The sequence below is a fragment of the Neolamprologus multifasciatus genome, chromosome 1, assembly GCF_963576455.1.
Source record: "Neolamprologus multifasciatus chromosome 1, fNeoMul1.2, whole genome shotgun sequence".
NCBI lineage: Eukaryota > Metazoa > Chordata > Actinopteri > Cichliformes > Cichlidae > Neolamprologus > Neolamprologus multifasciatus.
Window position 1 is genome coordinate 16,971,276 of NC_140439.1, and position 22,757 is coordinate 16,994,032.

Sequence of the window (22,757 nt, forward strand, 5' to 3'; positions counted from 1 at the left end):
ATTCTACTTGTTTAATATTTGGCAACTGACTTGTCATTGAAGAATATCTTATTTATTTACCTTGTGAAATTCTTGGGTTGCTTTTGCAATATGATTCTAGTCATTATCATTTGCACTGTGAAGTGCTGTCCAATCAATTTTGCAGCACTGGACTGAATCTGAGCTGAGAGTATAGCCCTCTACACTTTACAATTAATCCTGCTACTTCTGTCAGGAGTCACATCATCAGTAAAAACTATTGCTGCTAGTTCCACTGGCAGCCACACATACTCATGCCATAACGTTACCATAACCATATTGGACAGGTAATGTCATCGGATCATGAGCTGTTTCTCTCCTTCTCCATACTTTTCAGTTTTTATCGTTCTTTTACAAGTTCATCTTGGTTGCATCTCTCCAGAAATGTTCAGGCTCTGTTAGATGTTTTCTGACCCCCCTGTTCTTCAGTGGTTTGGACCTTAGTATAAACCAGGGTTCCCCAATCCCAGTCCACGAGGGCCGGTGTCCCTGCAGGTTTTAGATCTCAGCCTGGGTCAACACACCTGAATCACATGATTAGTTCAATACCAGGCCTCTGGAGAACTTTAAGACATGTTGAGCAGATCATTTATCCATTTAAATCAGCTGTGATGGATCAAGGACACATCTAAAACCTGCAGGGACATCGGCCCTCGTGGACTGGGATTGGGGACCCCTGGTATAAACCCTCTGTATTTCCATTCATAATGGCACTTCTTGTTTGTAGACCTTGACAATGATACACCTGCCTCCTTGAGAGTGTTCTTGGCAGAATTTTGCGATCATTTGCTTTGGTTGTACTCTGTAGTGCACCTTTTAAAGACTGTACCAGACAATAAAGTTGCCCACCTTTGGCCACTAATGTTTTTCATATCTCTCTGTCTATTTTTCAGCTTGATGGCTTCCTTCATTTGCAACAACATCTCACATGGAAAATTCCCTTGACAAGTTACCAAATAGGTTCAACACTTGGTATTAACTCCAAATCTTGTGTTTGCTTAATTTCTCATAAATTAACAAGGGAACAGACTTCACCAGTGAAACAGCCTGCCAGCCAGTTACTTTTAACAATTTGAAAATGTGGGACTGTGTATAAAAAAATCTGTCATTCCTAAACAGATAATGCAATATTTCTTGCAAAACCCCTTGAAAAATAAAACTGAAAATGTGCACTTAAACCATATCTTGACTGTGGTGCTGTAATAACTGAAATAAGTAAAGAAGATCAACAGCCCATTTATGCAAGATAATTCATAATTTTATTGAGGGGAGTTATATTGGCTGGGTCTGATTATTTGGGTGGGGGGGGGGCATAACCCCCCTAACCCCGCTGGAAATTACACCCCTGGGAAGAAAGCATGTACAATAAAAATCTCAGAATTAAGCAGCTTAAGAGAATTTAGTCAATAATAATTCTGTTGTTTTATCTTATTTTATGTATTATTTTATTTCGCCAGTGAAAAAGGCCTCATCTGTTGATTTTATGTTCAGGAACCACTCGGAAATACCACAAATATTTTGACATAAGACCAGTTAAACATATGAGAAGAAATAACTAAATAAGAGTAAATGGTGGGGAGAGGTTTTGCAGCTTTTAATAAACATAGCCACATACCAAATGTGTCATTTGAAAATTAAGAAAATATAGAAAGAAACTGCAGTAAAAAGGTGTCTGTTGTTTGGTTTTTCCATTAACATACATTGACCTTTTCTCTTCCCTTTTCTCAGTCCTCTTCTTTTAAGTCACACTGCCAGACTGCATAACCTGCTCCAGCTGTTTAATTCAGTTCAGCTTTATTTATGTAGCGCTAAAACACACACACACACAAAAGTTGGCTCTAGTTGCTTTATATCGTAAGATAAAAACTCTACAATAATACAGAGCAAACCCCAACAATGAGACGACCCCTGATGAGCAAGCTTTTGGTGAAAGTGGAGAGGAAAAACTCGCTTTTAACAGGAAGAAACCTCCAGCAGAACCAGGTTCAGGGAGGGGTGGCCATATGCCGTGACCGGTTGGGGGTGATGGGAGGAAGAAAAAACTCATACATGGAGTGTCATTAATGTCATTTCTATAGGAGCCCTGGGAAGGTTTGGATAACTTTAAAAAATGTAAAATAAAGTTCTGCGGTTTAGATGTAGGGAGGCAAGTCCAGGATCAACATTGCATCTGGCAATTACTTTGTTAAGGTGTCATAGCTTTGCAACTTGGAAAAAAACTGCCGATGCCCACTGAGGGAAAAAAAAATCCAAAAACGGGGTCAGTTAAGGTCAAGGTTATGGATGGGGGTTGGGATGTGATCATGAATGGGTTTAGGGTTACTGGGCTATAGTAAGATTCTATCGGATTAGGCTTATGTTTGGTATGTGGTGTTATGGTGTTTCCATGTTACAAAACTATGACATCACTACAATTTGATTGGTCACTTGTGTTGTTGAACCTGGGCAAATATTAGATTTGTTGACAAACCTGTCCACCGTGTGCCTCATTATAAGAAGGGAAGAAATTGATTTTTTTTAAACCTAGCAGGTGATTCAAAAGAGGCTAAAAGTATAATAAGATTTAATCAGACTATTACATTTACTTTAGTATAAAATCCAAAGCAACGGACAGTGCACAAAATACCTAAAGAAAAAACAGTTGGTAGGGTGGAAAGGGACAGCTTAGGTTGAGCTGTCTGGAGAGAGTTGGAGAGGCTGAGATGATTTGGACATGTGCAGATGAAATAATAAACAGGAAGACCAGACAAAGGATGTTGAAGATGGAGCTGCCAGGCAGGAGGAAAAGACCACAGAGGAGATTAATGGATGCAGTGAAGGAGGACATGGAGAGGGTTGGTGTGACAGAAGGAAATGCTATGAATAGGGTCAATGGAGGCAGGTGTAAAAATGAAAATGGAGTAATGCAGCCGAAAGAAGAAGAATTAGTAGAAGAGGTGACTTTAACACGAGGCCAGAGTTGTTTAGTAATGTTTTTGTGTGTCACTGTTGTAATATACTTACATCATCTTCATGGTATGTCTAGATTTTTTGGTGATATGTCAACATTTGGGATAATGACTCTGTGTTAATAATTATTTAATAACAATGGATCAGTTTCATTTTCTGGGCATGTAATCTTAGAATATTCCCACATTTGAAAAAGACGAGAGAGAACAGCAATGAATACTTCATTTCATGTTTTAATTACACAGTTACATTGTTCAACACAGACAATAACCTGAATTAGAATGTTTTACAGCTTCACACATCCAACAGAGCGAACAGTTAAAGAGCGGTATTAGCAACAGGGAGGAAAGCATGCAAGAAATAAATACAAATAAGAATTGAATTCTTCTGGCACAGTTTACTTCATCTAAAAATGGCAACAGGACCGTTTGAAGAGGGAAATTAAACAAAAGGGAAAAGATCTTCAAAGCGCCATCCTTTCCTACAGAAACATGTTTTTCTGTAATAATGTATTGCACATTACAGTATAGAATGCTTCCCTACACATAAAAAAACATAAACCTTTATTCAGTTTATGTAAAGATAAAAACAAGACCATCCTGAGCCATGGCTTTTGGGAAAACAAGTTCTGTATCCACTGTTTGCCACCTTAGCTTTCTACTGTAGCTATATATTGGAGCCTGTTTCACAGGAAGGACAAGTCAGCGTCACATCTGATGAGCTTTGAAGCTTCTCTGGTTGGAGTTGGGAGGAACAAACACCAACCTGCTAATATCTGTCTTCTCTAAACATGTGTTTTGCCCATATCATGTACATAGTTAAACAAATAAGACACATGGCCAATGCAAAGTGTTTGGAGACCCTTGGATGGTATTCACAACAGCACAGCCCTTATGTGTTTGCCATATATAATATCTTCACAGAGAAAAGTAAATGACACCACAGCACTAATGCACTAATTGCATTTGTTTCATTACCCCAGCTGTTCTTCTGTATCCTACTGTCCACTGAACCTAGGAGGAGTGAAGGACAATTTTGCTCTTTCCTGTGCAGATTCGAACTGCAGTCTCATATCTCACACAATCAATCACAGCTGACGTTCTCTACTGCTGGGACATAACACGAAAATTAGAACCAAAGCGAAATTGAACTGAGATGGTTGTAGCTTTTGGTTGTGTTTTGGTCATTTATAATGGTCTGTTGGGTTTGGCTTTGTTTCGTTTATCTTAGGGCTTACTCACAGACATGGAGGCACACACACAAGCAGTGCGCTCGAAAGATGAACGGAACTGCCGCCACAATGTTGGATGTGGATGTTATAGAAAAACGTGTCACTGTACTGCAAAAAGCTGCTGCTACATACTGTGAATCAATGTGCCACTGTACACGGCCTGGGATGTTTCATTAAAGCTCTGAAGGTTTCAAGTAGTTTGTACAGAGACATAAAGAAAAAAAGACTTACAAAAACACACACACGCAACCATATGCACACACACGCACACACACCATGCATTCATTTTTTATCTCTGCAAGGCTTTGTGACTGTAAGAACACGCAATCAGTAGGCTGTTTGAAAGGAGAGGCTTCTATTATTTTTACAGAAGCACTTTTCAGTATGTAGACAACAAGCGCTTTGATTGCTTGAATAATAATTCTACACTTCTGAAACTCAGCCGGTTCATTGAGGGCGGTCTTCACTCCTGGGCTCTGAGCGTGTGTATTTCAGACACTTTGGTTAACTGGTGTAGCTGAGCTCTAACCTTTATTACTTCTGGTCTGCTGATTCACACCATTTTCAGAACCTACTATGGCAATACAGGAGTACTTTGGTCTGTGCTTTTATTGGTTTTGGACAACAAATGGCATGTCATGGTCAATTCTCTGATCGGTTTGGTAATACGGAGGTCTGACTGCATGTGTGCCTGTTACTAAATTCTAGCAGTATCTGTTTTTTTAGTGGGATGTGTTTTTAAAAAAAGAAAAAGAGAGACACTAGGGTCTGAGAGGAATAAATAGATTTAAACATTATGAGTAAAGACAGTTCTCTACAACGCTATTTCCTTTTATGACGACTTTTGAGCGGGCATGTGTGTGTGTGTCCATGTCTGCTCTCAACCCAGCTTTTCAAAGTCCAGGTCAACCTCTCCTGGTGGTTAGCTGTATGGTCACAGGAGGTAGCTAGTGTGAAGGGAGGGTTGTGAGCAGTGGTTTGTGGTAGTAGTGGAGGAATTCGACATCAGGGTAAAAGGAACAAGTCACAGAAAAAGAAAATAGGCTGAGGTCAGCGCCTTAACATGGTAATTCTAACACACATACATAAATGCTACACACGAATGAAGGGGTACCTTGCAGCTTATGTCATTTGAAATATGGTCTCAGATAGTCAAAAAAAAAAAATCAATCCAACAAAAACTAAAAAGTAACAAAGAGTTTTTGTTTTCCCATGCCCCAACTGCAAAAACAAAGTTACTCTTTTTTCCCCTTTTGGTCCAAGCAAAGGACGCCAAGCATGTAAGCTATACAATAATCAATATAAAATATGCGCACACATTTTTTTCAAGGCTTTTTGACTGTTTAGTATTCTCGTGTTAACCTTATTGCTGAGGCGTGTGGGAAAGCCTGGAAAAGAAAAAAACAGAGCGAAAGAAGTCGTGCTACTCTCTTGGCCTGAAACTAAAGACCTGCCTCCCACCCCGCCCCCCCACCCCCAAGTCAGCAGCTTATACTCAAATTGTGTCTTTACAAATGAACAATAAGCAGCGAGGAGTAAAGAACAACATTTTAAAGATTGGGTATCAAATTAGATTTGTCATGTACTGTAGCTTAACACTGGCGTATCGCTTAATCCTGCACCATGGGAGAAACAAACACTGTTAACCACATGCACGCAGACTGATGAGGACCAAGAGAGAGAGGATCACCACAGGGGCGCTGGAGCTAAACGGCTGGTAAGAAACTGAGTGCTTGACGTGATGTGTCAAGTATGACATTTCCAAAAATTGGTGTAAATGAGAAGGAAAAAACAAACTAATTGAGTTACCACTGAGCCTTTCTATTAATACACACTGTTGAGTCACCTACTGCAGCATGCAGAGCTGTTTTGCCACTGTTGCCAACAGTTTCCTCCACTCAGAGTCACATGACACTTTGATTTGAGTGAAAATTGAAAAAGTGTTTAACTTGTATGAGAGAAAAAAAAATTGATCAATTTTAAAAACAAATGTACTGTGAAAAAAATCTGGACATTAAACTTTAAAGGTTTCTGTTATTTGGCAAACACATTTTTGGACCTCTTTAAATACTATGTACATTCACATTAAGTTACTGATGTTACTTTAAATATATTTATATGTATCTATATTATATGACACCCTATGGGCAGTTGCTGAGGTTCCATTCAGTAGCTGAATTCTCTTCATATTGCACCTCCGTCCTCTCACTGTCTTACAATGCGAGCAATACAAAATATTCTACAAGAGGGGTTTCCATCTCATTGATATAGATTCAACAAATCAAACAATAAGTACAATGCAGGCCTTCCTCTCATAAACATAAGCGTCCTTGCTCTGTCTTCACTGCTCAACCCGAACTCAAAGGAGGAAAGTGAAAGGTAGCAAAACTAAAACAAAAGTCTGTCTTTCCGGATATACACAAGGGCAGCACGTGTGGACATCAGCAACAAGAGACATTATTGAAAAATGAAAAAGAGGAACGATATCTACAAGCGGGTTCAGCCCTACCCGTGGGACTTGCTTTGTGGCTCTCTGTCCAAAGCCAGCGGAGGGGTAGGGCACACGTGAGTCAAGTAGTTGGGGAAGAACATGGAAGGGAGGAGAGGGGTGAGGGGAGGTAGAAAGAGAGAGGAGAACAAAGTCTACACCGCCCTTTTTTAGGCTCTGTCTTGTGTTTATCATGCTTTGGAAAAGGAGGGAGTGAATGTAAAGGTAATTCCTTCAAAGATCTCCTCGCTGTGGAGCGTATATTACAAACAAAACAAAAAACAACAAAAACTTACAAACAATCCTTCCACGTATCTCCATAGTTTGTAATGCCATCTTGGACAATGTTTTCAAGCTTGTGTTGAGGTTTTTTTTTTTCTGTTTCGGCAGCTCCTTTGCCATGTACACACCATCGTCTCCTTTGAGGCTGTGTAGCTTTTTTTCGTTCCTCTTTGTCCTCTCTACCATTTAAACAAAAACACACTGTTGCAGGGTTTCCATCTATTTCATTAAGTCTTTCTTGTAGGTAAGTTCAGAGCATTGTCCATATTCACTAGTCTGGGCCGTCTCTGAGGAATCGCTGTACTTTTACCCAGACTGCAGGAGGCAGCTGCACATCAAAGCAGGTCACAGTTTGCTGTCTCTGGGTCCCGTTTTGCAGCTCCTCTGCAGCCCGGTCGTCTCAGGCTGGCTTATCTGCTGAGGAGGTGATGTTGCTTTGTGTTTGGTTACAAGATGAGTGCTTCTCTTTATCGCTTACTTACTCACTTTGGCAGTGTAATACAAAGGTTTGGATCATGTTATTTTTCATCTTTGAAATCATTTGGGTTCATAATGGTGCAGAGAGGTGAGTCCGGTGTAGATTTTCTTGGCTCGCTAGCAAGGTAGTTAGCAGTTCAAAATTAAGTTATTTTTTCATATCATTACTGTTATCATAATCAACGTCAGCATCATCGCTATTATTCTTTATTTAGAATATTTGGACTTCTCTTTGTTTTCCCTTAAAGCCAGAAAAGAACTTTTAATAAATACTAAGCTGTGTTTCCGAGGAATTAATCGCATTCCAACTTTTACCCCTTCCCTCAAAAATAACAAAAAAGGTATTATGCTCCTTGCCTTTCTCCTATGGGATACTAGAAAAAGTCCCACATCTGGGAACTGTTTGGACTGTTAGTGCACATCTCAGGGCTCATCTCATTGGTGCTAAATTAAAGGGAAATCCTATCCAGGTGCTAATCGGCCTAGTCATCCCCCATTGATGCTGCCTCCTCACAGCCCTTATAGTGGACATTATTTACCATGCTTACGTTACTGAGGGCAAATCTTCAAGTCAAAGCTTATTTTCTCAGCAAACACGTCTGATATGTTTCTTCAACAGAGAAAGGAGACACTGCACTCGTCATGCTTTACACTACATTGAACCCCAGACCACAATCTTTGTATCTGTGGCTGTGAAAGAGAAAGTATTCTGGAGGAAGGTGAGGAAACAAGTCCATCATCAGGTTAAAGAGAAGATGTTAAAGATCGGGATATGAGGGAAATAAGAGGTAAAGGAGGGGACTGGAGCAGTTTGCGATGAAGATTCCTCAGTTTGGTTTTGTGTGGAGTGTGAGCGCTGTCACTTCGGTATGCAGGGAAGGGACGAAGTTCAGACGTCAGCGAGAGGTGGCATCCAGTAGCGCGGGGGTGGCTGGAGTTGTGGAGCGAGAGGCACTGCTAGAACTGCTCTCTTTGGGGCTGGCAGAAACACTTCCGCTGCCGCTGCCGGCCCCTCCCGCAATACTGCTCTGGGCTGCGAGTGACAGGGGTCCTGGAGGAGTGCGCTCGGAGTGAGTTGGGGGCGCGCTGGAGGAGGCGGAGGAGCTGGAGGAGGGGGTTCCTAGAGGGACACTGCTGCCCCCTGGCAGCCCCTGAAGGCCTTGACCACAGACGTGGTGGTGCTTCTCCCAGTCTTTGTGTTGGCAGAAGGAGCCACAGTAGCGAGCTGTGTTGCAGCCGCTGCACGTCTCGCTGGCTTTCCTCCCACAATTCCAGCAGCTCTGTTGAGACAGTAGGGAGAGAGTGGGTCGATAAAAATAAGTCTATTTTGTACTCAACCAAGCAGCGTTTACACTTCCTAACGCTGCAACAAGAGTCTAGATTTGCCAGCAGGAAATATGTTTTTTTTCCACTGCATTACTTTAATATGCAGCTTATTTTTCCAAAAAATATTACAGTATCGTTACGATGTAACTCAATGTGCCGTTTGGGTGATATGAAAACAAAACAACAACTATATTATACCACAAGACTGCACAGTAGGTATGTTCCTCAAAGGCATCAGCTTTTACATTTTTTAAACTTTATTCATTAAAAACAATGCATTACAGTTCAGAATGTACTGTATTTTTAAAACAATTTCTCACATTGTACATGTTAAAACCTAAACTAAGTGGCATTTACAAGCCAGTTTGTGTGTGTCATCCACAATTTGTCTGCTCCTCTTTGCATGGGGATTCGATGTTATGGATTTAATTCTTGGTCCAAGGCCACTGGTTTGTGTTACCAGCAGGTGGTGGTCAACTGCTCACTAATGGCCTCAGCCTGGCACTCTGCTCCAACCATCTGGGTCTGTCTGCTTTTATTTACACAGACAACTGGACTGCTTCTGCAGTAATGATGACAACATGCTGCTGCACCAAAGCCAGCTGCAAGGATTACACAATGCAAGGTAATGTCATGGTCCTGAGTCTGTCGACTCAGTGTTTTGTGTTTCTTTATATTATTCTATGTTCTTGTTTATTCTGTTATATCTTTTGTTAAGGTTTTCCATTTGTTAGGATTTTGTTCTATGCCTGCCTGCTCCCACTTCTCCGTGTTCCCTCTCTGTCCATGGTGTCACACTGTATGCCCGTGAATCTGTCTGTTAAGTTCAGTGTCTTGTCTGGTTCTCTGTGTAAGTGAGTGTGTTCAGTTTACGGTTCCCCTGTCTCGTCAGCTCTGATTTCTCCCAGGTGTGTTCCCCTCCTGTCTCTCATCCCTTGATTATTGCTGTGTGTATTTAAGCCCTGTGTGTTCTCCTGCCTGTTGCAGTTATTTCCCTGCATCACCCTATGTTGGTTCCCTGAGTCTTCCTGGAGCTCCAGTTCATGTCTGTTTGTGTTAGTTTTTCCCAGTTTAGTTAATCTTAGGTTCGGCACTTGCCACCTATTTGCTGTTTGTTCTATCTCCGTCACAATAAAGCTCACTGTCATCAAAGTCAGTGCTTGCATCTTGGGTCCTACGTCCAACCTCCACTCGTCTGCCACTGCGGACGTGACAGGTAAGGGGAGTGGAGCAAACGGTAATGGATCAAGAAAGCCTTGAAACAAAGGGCCTGATGAGTGATTAGGGAATTTAAAGTTCCAATGAGAGGAGGATGAGGCAATATGTCGGTAGGGGGTCTATGATACTCACTTCACTGGAGTCTTCCTGCTGGTTGATGACTGTTAATGCATCCTCAGAGGCTTGCCTCTTGGCTTCGGCCAGTGCCCTCTCCATTTTAGAGCGCTCGGCAGAAATCATCTCATGAGCCTTCCTCTCAGCATCTGACACTGCTTTCTGCAGCTCCGACATCGCCTGTCGCTTCACCTCATTCACTGCCTCCTCTGAGAGAGAGAAAGAGAGAGAGTGTTAGTGCTTATGGCCATCGTCCCATCCAGCCTGCTCTGTCTGTCATCCTTTATTAAGGTTCTTAAAGCTGCCGTCTTGTTGCAACGCGGCAAACAGATGTACATCATCCAAGATTTAAAACTTTATGCCAGGAGAAGTGTAAAAAAAAGAAAAGAAACCAGACTTCAATAATTTATTCAAACACGTCTGGTCACAATCATTTTCAGAGCTGACAACAGCAGATGTCACCAACTTGGTTGTTCATCAAGCACCCTGAATGAATTGTCATCCTATCACAAGAACAGTTTTACCAGAAACTGACAAGAGTTTACAGTAAAGGGCGAATAATTTCCCCCTGCAGCCGGCACACATATCTCCACCGGCTGACTTCCTACAATGTAGGCTTCATCACATGGTCTTTTGTTTTTCCAGCAGGAGTCCACCATATGAGTAAGGAGGCTTTGTTTTTATAACAGGCAGGTGGGTAGACTCCTTTCCAGATGGCAGTCGAAAATAGAAACTTCCTGTAGTTCCTTCTCAGTAAGAAGCAGAAGTGATTACGTTTTGTGGTCTTTCATTACTGGCCTCGCAGCGCACAACATGTTTTCCCGTAGGGCTTCATTCGCCTCGGAAATAGTTTGCCAAAAACACACTGTTTAGCATTCAAATGCTAATGTGGTATGTTGTGATGACAAGATGTGAATTCCTCTAACATATTTTCTACCAGCAAAGACAGCAATATTTTCATACATTGAATAATATTTCTCCAGATAACCCACATGAGCCAATTATAGCAACGTGCGCACACGTATAAAGACACAAATGACACCCTAAAGTGGATTGCTAGGCGGGTTAGACAACGCAGTTCTCTCCCCTGCTCAACATTTCCTCCAGTCAGTGTTTGTTTGAAGGGGAACTCATAAATAACTGTCACTTTTCCTCACCGCTCCACTCCAGTTGTTTCAAACTACTGTGCAGAAAGATAGGGAGTGAGGGGGAGCCTTATCCACACTTTGCTGCTGTGTACATGCGCATGGCAGCATGTGCATGGAGTTCTATGTGAGCTTGTGTGAATTCAGCGCTCTTGTGCTAAAAAAAGTTTGCATTCTGTCAACGCTGTACACATATAGTTACACTTAAGGCACACGTGTCTATGCTGTCCCACATCCCGTCATTCCCTCACTACCTTCATTTTATTCCTACTCCTCCCCCCCCTTACACCCCTCCTTCTCCTCCTCTTCTTTCTTCTCTACCTTGCAAACACTATCTGCATTATTCCAAGCTTCTCAATTATCTGGCCTAATGCATGCACCACTAAGATTAGTTTGCAAATTTAATTAATTCTTATCAAGGAGACTGCATAGCAGATGCTGGGGCAATTAGCACTTAATGGAAAACACGGGGGCAGCAATATTAATGTTTTAATTCTGCAGGGATTTGGCAAGTCCCTGAGATGTGTTATTTCTGTCTGCTTTTTCACACTTCAGATCTTATTTTTCAAAAGCAATGCAGTCTCTCAATGTGAACCAGACCAGAGAACACGTGTCTGGTTTTAATTAAAAAAAGCGAGAGGTGCCGCAGTTACATCAGCACAGACTACCTGGGTGCTGAGATAGAGCTGACACATATGCACATACACGCACACAAACATTGGAGGTGAGATGCTGGGAGTGAGATATGTTACTCACCCTGCTTGTTTTGGAGGTGCTTTAGTGCTGGGGAGAGCGGGATGCTTGTAGTACCTGTATGAAAAACAACTGCAATTAAAAGAGCCTTTTGCTGCCGGTGAAAATGCAGTACAGTATTTTGCAGACAGCAGCAGCATCTATTCCTCCGCAGGGTATTGGAGTATGAATGCAGCATAATGGTGCTGGGACTGAGGTGGAACAAGGGCTGAACCAGACCGCTCCCGGGACAGGCTCTATCTAACATGCAGGTCCCATGCGGTGCAACGCTCCCACCTGCTTCCCTTTGGCAAAATTAGCCAAAAATAAAGCCTTTTTTGGATTTCTTTTTCTTTTGTCTCTATATCTCAGCAGTTTGATTCTTATTCCCTTCAGTCAAAGGTCTGTGTATGAAATGTGAGTGGAAAAAGTGGGATAAAAATTCAAGTGCTCCCGATGATGGAGACCAGTTAAAACTCCACCTTGTGCTGTGCTGCCGCGGCCTACCGTAGGCCCACTGACTGCATTTTCACTGCAGCTTTAACTGCAGTGGCCTTTCATGGTGGTGACAGATGGAGGGCATTTATCCTAATGACACAGAGGACGTCCAATCCTCTGGCCTGATGGACCTACAGCTGTAAGGCCTCTGCTCTGTCTGTCTGCAGCCGGGGTGAGGGCCATGAAGAATGACGACAGTGTTTGTGTTTGTGTGTTTTGTTAGTCTGTGTGAGGTCAATCATGGAGACAATAGAAAGAAGAAGAAGAAGGAAGACGCTTGACTCTTACCAGCTTTCCTCCAGATTTCTTCCGGGAGGTATCCTGAGGGAGGCCTGTGTAAGAAGTCTCGATGGATCTCTGAAACACACACGCAGGCTCACACTCAGTGTCGATTACATGCACACGGCGACAAACTGTTGATCTGCTCGAACACACATCCATCCATGACTGCCCTACAGTTTCTAGTTCTATTTTCGGAATCGATAAAAGGGTATAAAAAGGTAAAAATGTATATATATATATATATATATATATATATATATATATATATATATATATATACATATATATATATGTGTGTGTGTGGCAACATCAGTGCAGTAAACAGGCTGCCATAGACTTTCTCCAACTATTTGTGGGAAGGAAGTGGAATATGGGAGCTAGAAGTGAACACAAATCTTAATTACGAATGAGCATGCTGTCGACATAAGGGTGCAATCAGCTGGTTAAAGATCCAGGATATTGCAAGGAGATGTTTTGTATGCCTCACAGTTTGAGCTAAAATTTGTAAATCTGCTGTAAATATCATCATCTGACTGACTCTCTGTGTCTAAATTGATATATTATGGCGTTTCCAGCATTTTAAGTAAGCCCTACCTTGCCGTGAGTGTTTTGCTTTGCCAAACATACCCTGCGTGTGTTTGTCTACCTGTCTGTCTGCCTGTCTGCCTTTCAGCAGCCGAGGAAGTTCCTACGGGCAGTGACTCGCTGCTGCTAGCTGTGTTGGAGGAGGAGTTGTGGTGAGGAGGAGGAAGAGGAGGAGGAGGAAGGCAGTGCTGTCCGTTGCTCCCACCTTTTTTCATCTCCTCCACGTCACTGTAGCGCCGGATCCAGTGATTCATCTCCTCCCGGTCGGCCTCCTGGCAGCGGCGCAGCACTGTCAAAGAGCGCCTTGTCTTCTCTACCATGTCCATGATGCAGTTGAGGAGCTGCAAAGGCAAATGATATTTACTTAAAGTGATTAATGAACAAGAGGAGACGTTTACTGGTCCCTTCCGCCCCAGAATAAAGTAAACTAACGGGAGGGAAGTTAAACTTTCAAATGAAAGGTTTTGAAAGGGACCAGATTTTTAAATAGATTGTTTTTCCTAATAGCTCATAAGAACAAAACCTCTCCAAAACGTAAGAGCCACTTTTCGAGCCACTTTTCCTGTCCCAAAACCAGACGTGTGCTTGCGAGCAGTGTGTGTTAGTGTCTCGACCTATTTGTTCATGAATTCCGTGCTTGTTGGTGAATGTCTGACAGCATTACGATGATGCAACGATGATAATTTAACAGCTGGGCTGCTGATGACAGTGTTGAACCGATTCCTTCTACCCTTCTGCTCTGCTCCTTGCCAGCTCAACAGATTTCCTTCCCCCTCCACCTCCCCCTTTATTGTAACCAGTGTAACTGTTTTCCAAAGTGCCCTGTCTTTCCAGACATAGAAAGATCTGCTAAATGGGTTTAGCATGGTTGACATTCAATCTATATCATTATTCCCATTCGTCTTTCCCTCTCTCTGTCTCTGACTTCTTTCCCCTGCCTCTCCACCACCTCCCTCCCCTCTGAGTTAGCTATATTTATTTCAGTGAAGTGTTTCTAATTTGGCAGGGGTCCAGGCCTGGCCGGTTCTCTCCATGACTGCAGCTCTTGTCTCAGCTGCTCACCCCAGCTGGAGCTGCTCTCTGCTGGGTCCTGAGCTCCATCTGGGGCCCTGTTTCTCTCTCTCTCTGTGTTTCTCACTCTTGCATTGTGTGTGCGTGTATGTGTTTCTAGCCTACATGGTTTCTCATAGAGTTGAGTGCTAGGAATCCAGATAGGCGTGTGTCTGTTGTTAATTCACCGCACTGACGCAAACCTCGTAAGGTCAACTGTCTGTCAGCAGCTCCTGTCCCTGTCATCTGCATGCCGTCAATTGCACTAAAACAAACTTTCATCACCCGCTGACCTCTTAGCTCCCCCCCATTGTTTTAATTTGAATGAAGTAAAGAGGTGGTTGTCATTAAACACAGCTGCTTTGCAGATTCGTACATTATCGAGGTGCTTCCATTCCTCTGCCCACTCTCGATCTGTAAGACGGTGATCAATCACTTCCTCTTGGCGAGCTCCGAGGACTGCTATAAAAAAAGAAACCCACAAACACAGAGAGGTTTGTGCCACATTATTGTCATGTAGACTTCACACATCATCAACTCATTTTTTTAATAACTGTGTCGACATAATGAAATAAACTCCCTGACTTATTTCTTAGGCCTTACTAGCTATGTCAGTATGGCAGTGGTTGTTAGCTTTGTCCATTAGCTGAGCGCACTGCTTTAATTTTCTTGTTTTTTGATTTTTTATACTTCCTGTACAACTCCTGCTGTATGCATTTTAATGTAAGTCATATAATAAAGCATATAAAGACGCTGAATTATACAAATTTAGCACAAATCAAATTAGAAGAGTCACTGAAACACGCTCTAGCATTAAATCCACTATACATTGTCTATACATTGTTTATAATAAAAACACACGCTCATATCTAATCAGTGAGATTATTTGTATAAGAACCAGAAGGAAGGCATGTATGGTTGCTGCAGGTGACCACATGGGCATGTATGGCTGTGGTCTTTTTATAGACACAGTGCCACAAGGATTATCACACTGGACTGACAGGTGGCCTTTGTTCTCTACATACACCCCATTTATATACACTGAAGCTCACTCGGTCTTGACCGTGAAACTGTGTGTAGTGTCACTGTGGTATTACTGACTTATCTAACCAAATGAATGCTTTGCAGCTGTTCTACCTGTCTGCCGGTGCCTGTCACGGGCTTCACGGTGTTCGTTATGCCTGTAAGCATCTCTGTATTGGTGTGCCAGAGCCATGTCTTCTAAACGGTAGTGCTGGGGTCCCACTTGGGGGTTTGGCGGGTGGGGGATGCCATTGGGAGGGTGTGTGGGGAGTCCATTGAGAGGAGGGTGAGCAGGAAGACCTGTGCTGGGGCTGAAGCGTTGGCTGGGGCTGATGGTGCAGGGCCTCTTAGCCAGGTGCTCCGAGTGCAACCCATCTCTCTCAGAGCTGTCTTTGGTCCTGTGAAAGAGGACAGGGTGGTGGATTAATTCAGTGTTTCTGAGCCCAGATGGCCTGGAAAGGGTGATTTAGCGGCATAGCCACAAATTATTTTGCTTTTTTCTTTTTTTGGATGTCATCAGTGGTAAAGTAATTGCAAATGTATCAAACCTTTAAAACTTTATTCCAATGTTATCTCAAGTGTCATAATACTTAAAAATACACAAAACTCATTATTATTCATCTCATATATATATATATATATATATATATATATATATATATATATATATATATATATATATATATATATATATATATATATCATCTCACTTTGGCATGTCTGCAAGAAAAGAATCAACCTTTATACAGACTACATGTTTCTCTTGTTATTCCATCCTTGGCCTTGCCAGACCACAGTGACTAATATGGAAACTGTGGGATGGCTTTGCAAGCATCGATATCCAATGCCAATGTATTATGTCAGAGTTCAGGAGGGCACAATAAAGTGAAAGCCAGAATCTCCTTTTAGGAGAAAAGACTAGCTCTAAACATGTAGATGTGATTCCTTTTATGATACCTATCCGTTGTCTGTCTTCTAATGTATCTTTGTATTTGGTGTACGGTTAAATATCAAATGGTAACAGCAGAGTCTGATGGATAATTATTAAATGAAGACTCCAGTATTGCAAGTTAAACCTGTTTGAAGAGGCTTCAGGAAGGAACACAAATCTGTCTTTTTTTTTTAAAGTTGAGCAACTCCCATATGGTGTATGCCAGCGCACATACATCCTCATGCACACATCTTGCGTATCCCTGCTGAGAGGTGCTTGTTGTTCAACTGCGGTAAGTCAGCGCCTCTCCAAAGCTTTTGCACAGCTGTACGCCATATGTACCAAACAAAACCAAGTCCAAGCATACACCCTGCATCTCAAGCTCTTAATCTGAATATCCCTCAGCCTACTCTTAGATTGCAAGTATTTCTCCCACCCTGCTCTTGGGCTTAAGGGGCAATATGGGCTGAATGCTGTGTGTTTGGCAGATGTTTAGTGACTCTCATTTGTGTCTGTGTACTTTAAGTGTGTGTGTGTGTGCGAGAGGTTGTGTTTTCAAGCCATCTGGACAGTTTAAATGGGAGTGTTGATATTAATCTGTTTAGCTGGATGGCAATAGCTAGGCATTCAGATGGAAATCACTCTTTATTATCCTGGGGATCAAAGGCGAATAAATGCAACACTGATGATGGTGTGTGTTTATGTGTGTGCGTACTCGTTCTCAGTTATCCGTGTCTTTATTATTGTGCATGTCAGCTATAATCGTACACATCCCTGGTTGTACTGTCTAGCAAATCAGAGGTATAGCTGGCATGACGTAGGCCTTGGCCCAGCTGTACACCCCCACCTCCCGTCCTCTGAGTCCTGCCTGCTGCGTATAAGCCAGAGGTTGTGAAGAGGATGTGTGGGGATTACAGTGGGATTGCATGTCCAGCTCCAACCTCTAGTCCCATTCAAAACCATAGCCACCACCTGTCTCCCCACACCCTGCCTAGGATGTGCTCAGCATTGTGGCCAGCACATCACCATCTGGACACGTCTCTGACATATGGACAGCGGCCGGGAGCCCGCAGGTCAGGCAATGTAAGAAGGGGAGTGAGAGAGCGGGGTGAAGAAGTCATCAGAAAAGAAGGGCAGTGCCAGTAAGAGAAGAAGGAAGAAATGAAAAAGGGAAACGTCAGTTAATTCTCTCGTGTGTTATCCTCTTAGCTGAGCGAATAAATCAGAGAGCCGGGGAGAAATGTGGGACAATAGCTCTGTTAGACCTCCTGTCTGTCTTTGGATAATGTTCAGGACATGTACTGTACTTCGCTCCCTGCGCTCCCCTTTGGATCTCGTTTTCTTTCGCCTCTCAGTCTCTCTTTTTTCTTTTCCTATGCTGCATTTATCTCTCTCCTCCCTCACAGACAGCTGGCAGAGGCAGTCTGGCATCAGGGCTGTCCAGACTTCCGCCTCCCGCACAGAGGATTTATAGCCTCCCCTTGTCGCTTGGCATTCTGAAATACCCTAAAATAATTCATTTACAACAGTCTGTGTAAGACTCTGCCAATGCATGTTCATTTCTGAAGTCTGTGCTTTCTTGTGTTTAAACAGAGAGATGTTACCTGTCAGGGGTCCTTCTCTTGCCATGCTCATTCATCTCCAGCATTATCTCGGAGGAGTCGAGTGGTGAGCTGGCGTTTGCGTCCAGGAGTAGCTGCTCGTGTTGGGCCAGATACTGGGCTGGGGTCTGCTTGGCCAACCTGGCACAGTGAAGCAGTTCTCTCTGCAGCAAGGGCAGGTTTGCCTTCAGTGGAAAAAAGAGGGAAGACAGTATGTAAGTTGTAGGGGTGCAACGATACTCGTATGATATCGAACCGTTCGATACAGTGCTTTCGGTTCGGTAAGCATATGTATCGAACAATACAACATTTTTAATTTATTTTATCAACTTTCCTTCTGACGATGCTGTCTGTGTTGAGCGCTCAGTGGATCTGCGCTCGACAGTGCAGCCTAGGCGGAGTAGTCGAACACAGATTCACTGAGCACAGGGCAAGCTAGCTAGACAGAAGCTAGGCTAGTTGCAACATGGCAAATTGAACCTCCCCCGCCCTCATTCAGATCTGGCGTTTGGAACTATTTTGGTTTTCATGTGACGTATGACCCTGAAGGTAAGCGTGTCATGGACAAAAGTAAAACAGTATGTTGGATGTGCCAGCAATGCTCAATTGGTGGGAACTAGTGTGTTAGCGCAGTTAGCTCATTAATGTGTTGACGTCTTCCAGCCCCACTCATGAGGCGATCCGCGGTAGCTCGTTAACGGAGATTTGCCGTGTTGTGACGTTAACGTCATTTCAGATTAACGCTGACAGCACTAGTGGGAACACAACCAATATGACTGCACATTTACTCCGACATCATCCTAGTGCAAAGACAAGTGGAAGCAGACAAAAACAAGCGCGCATGCTACAAGCTTTACCCGAGTCATTTAGACAGCCGTTAGCACATGATTCTCCTTATGGGGACCTGATATGTTTAATATGCTGCTGAGAATATAGCCCAGAAGAAGCGTATAGTATAGCTTTTATTTTGGAAAGAGACATTTCTCCATAAAAAACTCTCTTTTCCAAAGATGAGTGATTCCTCAATCAGATACAGGGCTCGCAAAATCGCTAGCCTGACGTCCTGGGGCTTTTTTCCAGTCGGGCTACCAAAATCTATCTCTGCCCTGCCCGTCGGCCTATCGTAGGAAGGAAAAATATATGTCAATGCTTTTGCATTCTTTCGGAAATGTAGCTGGGTAATTATGTCATTGGCATCGGCCACTGTCAATATGTGACATACTGAAATCGCGTTTGAATTTGCGCTTGTTTTTTGCTTTCACTTTGCAATCGCGTGAACTGTGAGTGATGATAATTTGCGCACCAATTCCTCTGACATCGTCTTATCAATCGTTAGCTTACTATGCAAACATGACAAGTGAAATCTCCCGCAGCTTAAACATGTGAGAGGTTGATCGCGCAGAGAATCGCTGAGCGTTATGTTAGTGCGTGTGTAAAAGCAGCAGGATATATATTTTAGTTCTGCTGAGCCAAATAAGACAGGTCAGGGTGAAGAAGTGACAAAACGGAAAAGTTATGACAAATCAGACTATAAGGCAAAAAGAAAGTGCAGCTTTATGGTTTCATGGACAAAAGAATTTCTGTGGCTGCAATATGACGAGCTAAATAACCAGGGCTGCACATAAGTGGTCCGCAGGTGCGCATTCGCTGTCAAAATAAAAACCCGCACAAGATAAGAAGTTGCAACGCGTGTTTGCGTACATAAGATTTTCAGGAGGAGGACAGACATTTGTTTAGAACTCTTAAAGATGTCGAAGAAGCTCCTTTAAGCAATTACTGTGATGTTCCTCCACTTCCAAAGAAATGTCAGAAGGAGTCCGAACCACAAAAGAAGCACGTATTCTCGGAAAAGTGGTTGCAGGAGGTGAGCTGGCTTCAAACAAATGATGAACGCACAGAGATGTGGTGCAGAATGTGCCGTGAAAATTTAATAAATGACAAATTAATAAAAAGGCATGAACATTTTTTTTGTATCGAAAAAATATCGAACCGTGACACCAAAGTATCGAAACGAACCGAACCGTGAATTTTGTGTATCGTTGCACCCCTAGTAAGTTGTTATAGGAAGGACATGCCGTAGATTTACTGAACCTGTAGGAACATAGATTGTTGAGTGGACAGGAAAAGAGCTAGAAACTCACGGTGGAATCACAGATAGATGGCGGTGGAATCACAGATAGATGGGGTGAGAGTGAAATAATGCCAGATTAGGGTGAGGAAAAAGAAAGTGATAGATGAAGAGACAGGATGAGATAAGACAGGTCCCTTGACACATTCCTCTACCATGTGTCTCCCTCTCTTTCTCCGGGGTGTGCTGTTGTGTGTCTTTTATCTGTGTGTGTACGTGTGAATGTGTGTGTAACAGTGCTGTCAAATAGCTCTCTCAGACCTGTCTGGTTGATATAACACAGCTATTGCTGCGATGTCCCAGATGTGGAGGATCATCGCACGCCAGGAGGTCTGACACTCACACACACAAACTCACACACACCCTTTTTGTCAGACATTACCATGCACGTCTTACCACTGTTTATGTACAGTATGATGGCTACCGCATGTACACACTGTACACATATAGATTCCCCTTTTTACTACTCTTTGAATACTTTCACTGAAACGCTGTCCTGAGCGCTGACCACAGTGAGAAGTAAAGTTTGTGCATTTAACTAGAGGACATCAGGCTTGATTTGTTGAAATGTGCAGACGTTTACCTTTAAGAAAGGAATGACGAACGGCCTCAGAGGGAAGTTGGTGGCTTCGTGAAGTTTAGAGTGAAATTCTTCAATGGTGAGAGTGGAATTCTATCCAAGACAACAAGAAGAAAAAAGTGCTTTTAATGCTTTATAGATAGCTCGCACAATCATTCCAACACATGCCATTTCCTTATTGTCTTCTCCACATGCTTATATCTGTTTGTATTATGTGCACACATTCTTGATTCTCAATGAACAAATAACACAATAAGTTCCACGTATTAGCTTAATGTAGCTTCAGATATTTATACAAAACGTTGTTACTGAAAAGATTCATCAGGCAAATTCTACACGAGCATAATCACAACTTACCACCAGTCCCAGGACGAGGCTGCGCACTCTCTCTCCAATCTCAGGTGATATGTCGTTGCCAAATTGCTGCAGCGTGGTCAGGAAGCGCTTCAGTTTGCAGAGCTGCCGGGCACCGCAGGCCGGCGGGAGCTGCTGGTTGGACAACGAGGCTGTCGAGGACATGGCCGGCCCGTTGCTGAAGCCGTTAGGAGTGGACGGAGCACCGTTTAGCGATGTAGGAGAGTGGCTGCTCCCATTCAGCACTGCAGATAAACAGACAGGAGGAGGAGGCGGCGTGAACTGGGTCAGTAGTTTCGGAGGGGCCTGAGGGGCATCTGACAGATCTAGGGGCATGACAAGGGCAGAAGCTTTTAAATCCTGCTGACAGAAGAGTGTTTGGCTGAGATGAATTAAATAAAGCACACAACAGATTTAAAGTCGATACCACGCCTCCGGTAAATGACAACTGTAGTGATGCAATTTTCTGCTATTTTTCTGCAGTAACTTCAGCTGTCTCACAAGTGGTACCATTTGACTCCCACCCCGACCCATCCATCTGCCTCTGTATCAGTCTATTTCACCCTGCTTCTCGCTCACTCACTCACTAGGACACAACTATATGAGGAACTTGTTAAAGAGATGCCAAAAATAGTCCTATGGCCTGTGTTACTTTTATTCCAGTAGCAGGTGTGTAGCTAAATCTGGGCCCGCACATGTCCACCAGCTGAAAGTACATTTGCAGCTTTGAGGTTCAGAATAGGCACAGCATTCATACACATTTATACTCACTCGCGTATTTTTCTTAATGCAGGCACAAACAAACAGAGAAAAACAAAAACACGTATGACCTCTCCCCTGAAATGCTCTTCTCCGGTCAGTCCCGTGTCTCACCAATTTGAAATAAATATATTTGCGTCTGTGTATGAATGCTGCGTGTTTGCTGGAATACCTAATGATGACACAACGTGGCATTTTTTCCTAAAGCTGTATATAGCTTAAACTTCACGATAACAGCATATGACAGCACTTACAGTGAGCACAGCATCCAACCAGCTGCATAATCTTTTCAGTGTGTATTTTTAGGGCTCTGTAGTGAGCTACTGTCAGGTATGATACTTTTCCATCATATTTTGATAAAGCAAAGACTATAGGCAGTTCAAATGTCCACTGGTGTGTAGCTGCTTTGGTTCCTCTCAGGCATGCTTGTTGCTCTAATCCACGGAACGAAGGCCTGAACACATATGGACTAACCCATGTGATTCTAATAGGCTGCACTTGTGTTCTGGTTTTAGAGAGCGAGGGAGAGGTGCAAGGAGAGATCTACACTCCTGACCACCCGCCACAACAGGTGAAACAACATAGTCTGCCATTGCTATATAGGGAAGAAAGCACTCTACACACTGAAACACCATCCTGGCTGATGTCCCTGTACCGACTGCCGCCTGACCAGCTGGTAAACAACACAGGCACACACGCATACACAATGCCATACACTTACATAGACACTCAAAGACACTTGTCCCACCAGCAAGGGCGTTATGCACTCCAAAAGACACAAGCACACACGGACGCCTGCAGGGAAACACACCTGACGCACAAGTGACTTCAACACTTGTTCATCAGAGCAGAGAAGAAACACATATTTGGAATTTCTCTTCCTTTACACAAGCGTATAGAGTGACACATGACAAAAGCAGAACAAATGGCTGCGAAGTTCATCACAGACGGCTGCTAAGGTATTACAAAAATGTATGCATTTGTGA

The 22,757-nt window shown here is 43.0% G+C and overlaps 1 protein-coding gene across 7 annotated transcripts in view; it reads right to left on the reverse strand.

Annotated features, from left to right (window-relative positions):
- Positions 1 to 3,182: 3,182 nt before the first annotated feature.
- cbfa2t3 (CBFA2/RUNX1 partner transcriptional co-repressor 3) overlaps positions 3,183 to 22,757 on the reverse strand; it is a 57,810-nt gene continuing 38,235 nt past the window's right edge. For 3 of the 7 annotated variants that reach the window (XM_085167329.1, XM_085167254.1, XM_085167737.1), the window contains 10 exons: positions 21,016 to 21,338; positions 20,662 to 20,751; positions 17,954 to 18,135; positions 15,533 to 15,816; positions 14,772 to 14,857; positions 13,407 to 13,686; positions 12,767 to 12,835; positions 12,005 to 12,058; positions 10,122 to 10,312; positions 3,183 to 8,725 (listed from right to left, as the gene is read on the reverse strand). In XM_085167329.1, the coding sequence (XP_085023455.1) occupies positions 8,342 to 8,725; positions 10,122 to 10,312; positions 12,005 to 12,058; positions 12,767 to 12,835; positions 13,407 to 13,686; positions 14,772 to 14,857; positions 15,533 to 15,816; positions 17,954 to 18,135; positions 20,662 to 20,751; positions 21,016 to 21,338 (1,943 nt within the window). In that variant the 3' untranslated portion in view covers positions 3,183 to 8,341. The remainder of the gene's footprint in view (positions 8,726 to 10,121; positions 10,313 to 12,004; positions 12,059 to 12,766; positions 12,836 to 13,406; positions 13,687 to 14,771; positions 14,858 to 15,532; positions 15,817 to 17,953; positions 18,136 to 20,661; positions 20,752 to 21,015; positions 21,339 to 22,757) is intronic. The other 4 variants (XM_085167568.1, XM_085167494.1, XM_085167655.1 and 1 more) reach the window with 4 other exon arrangements.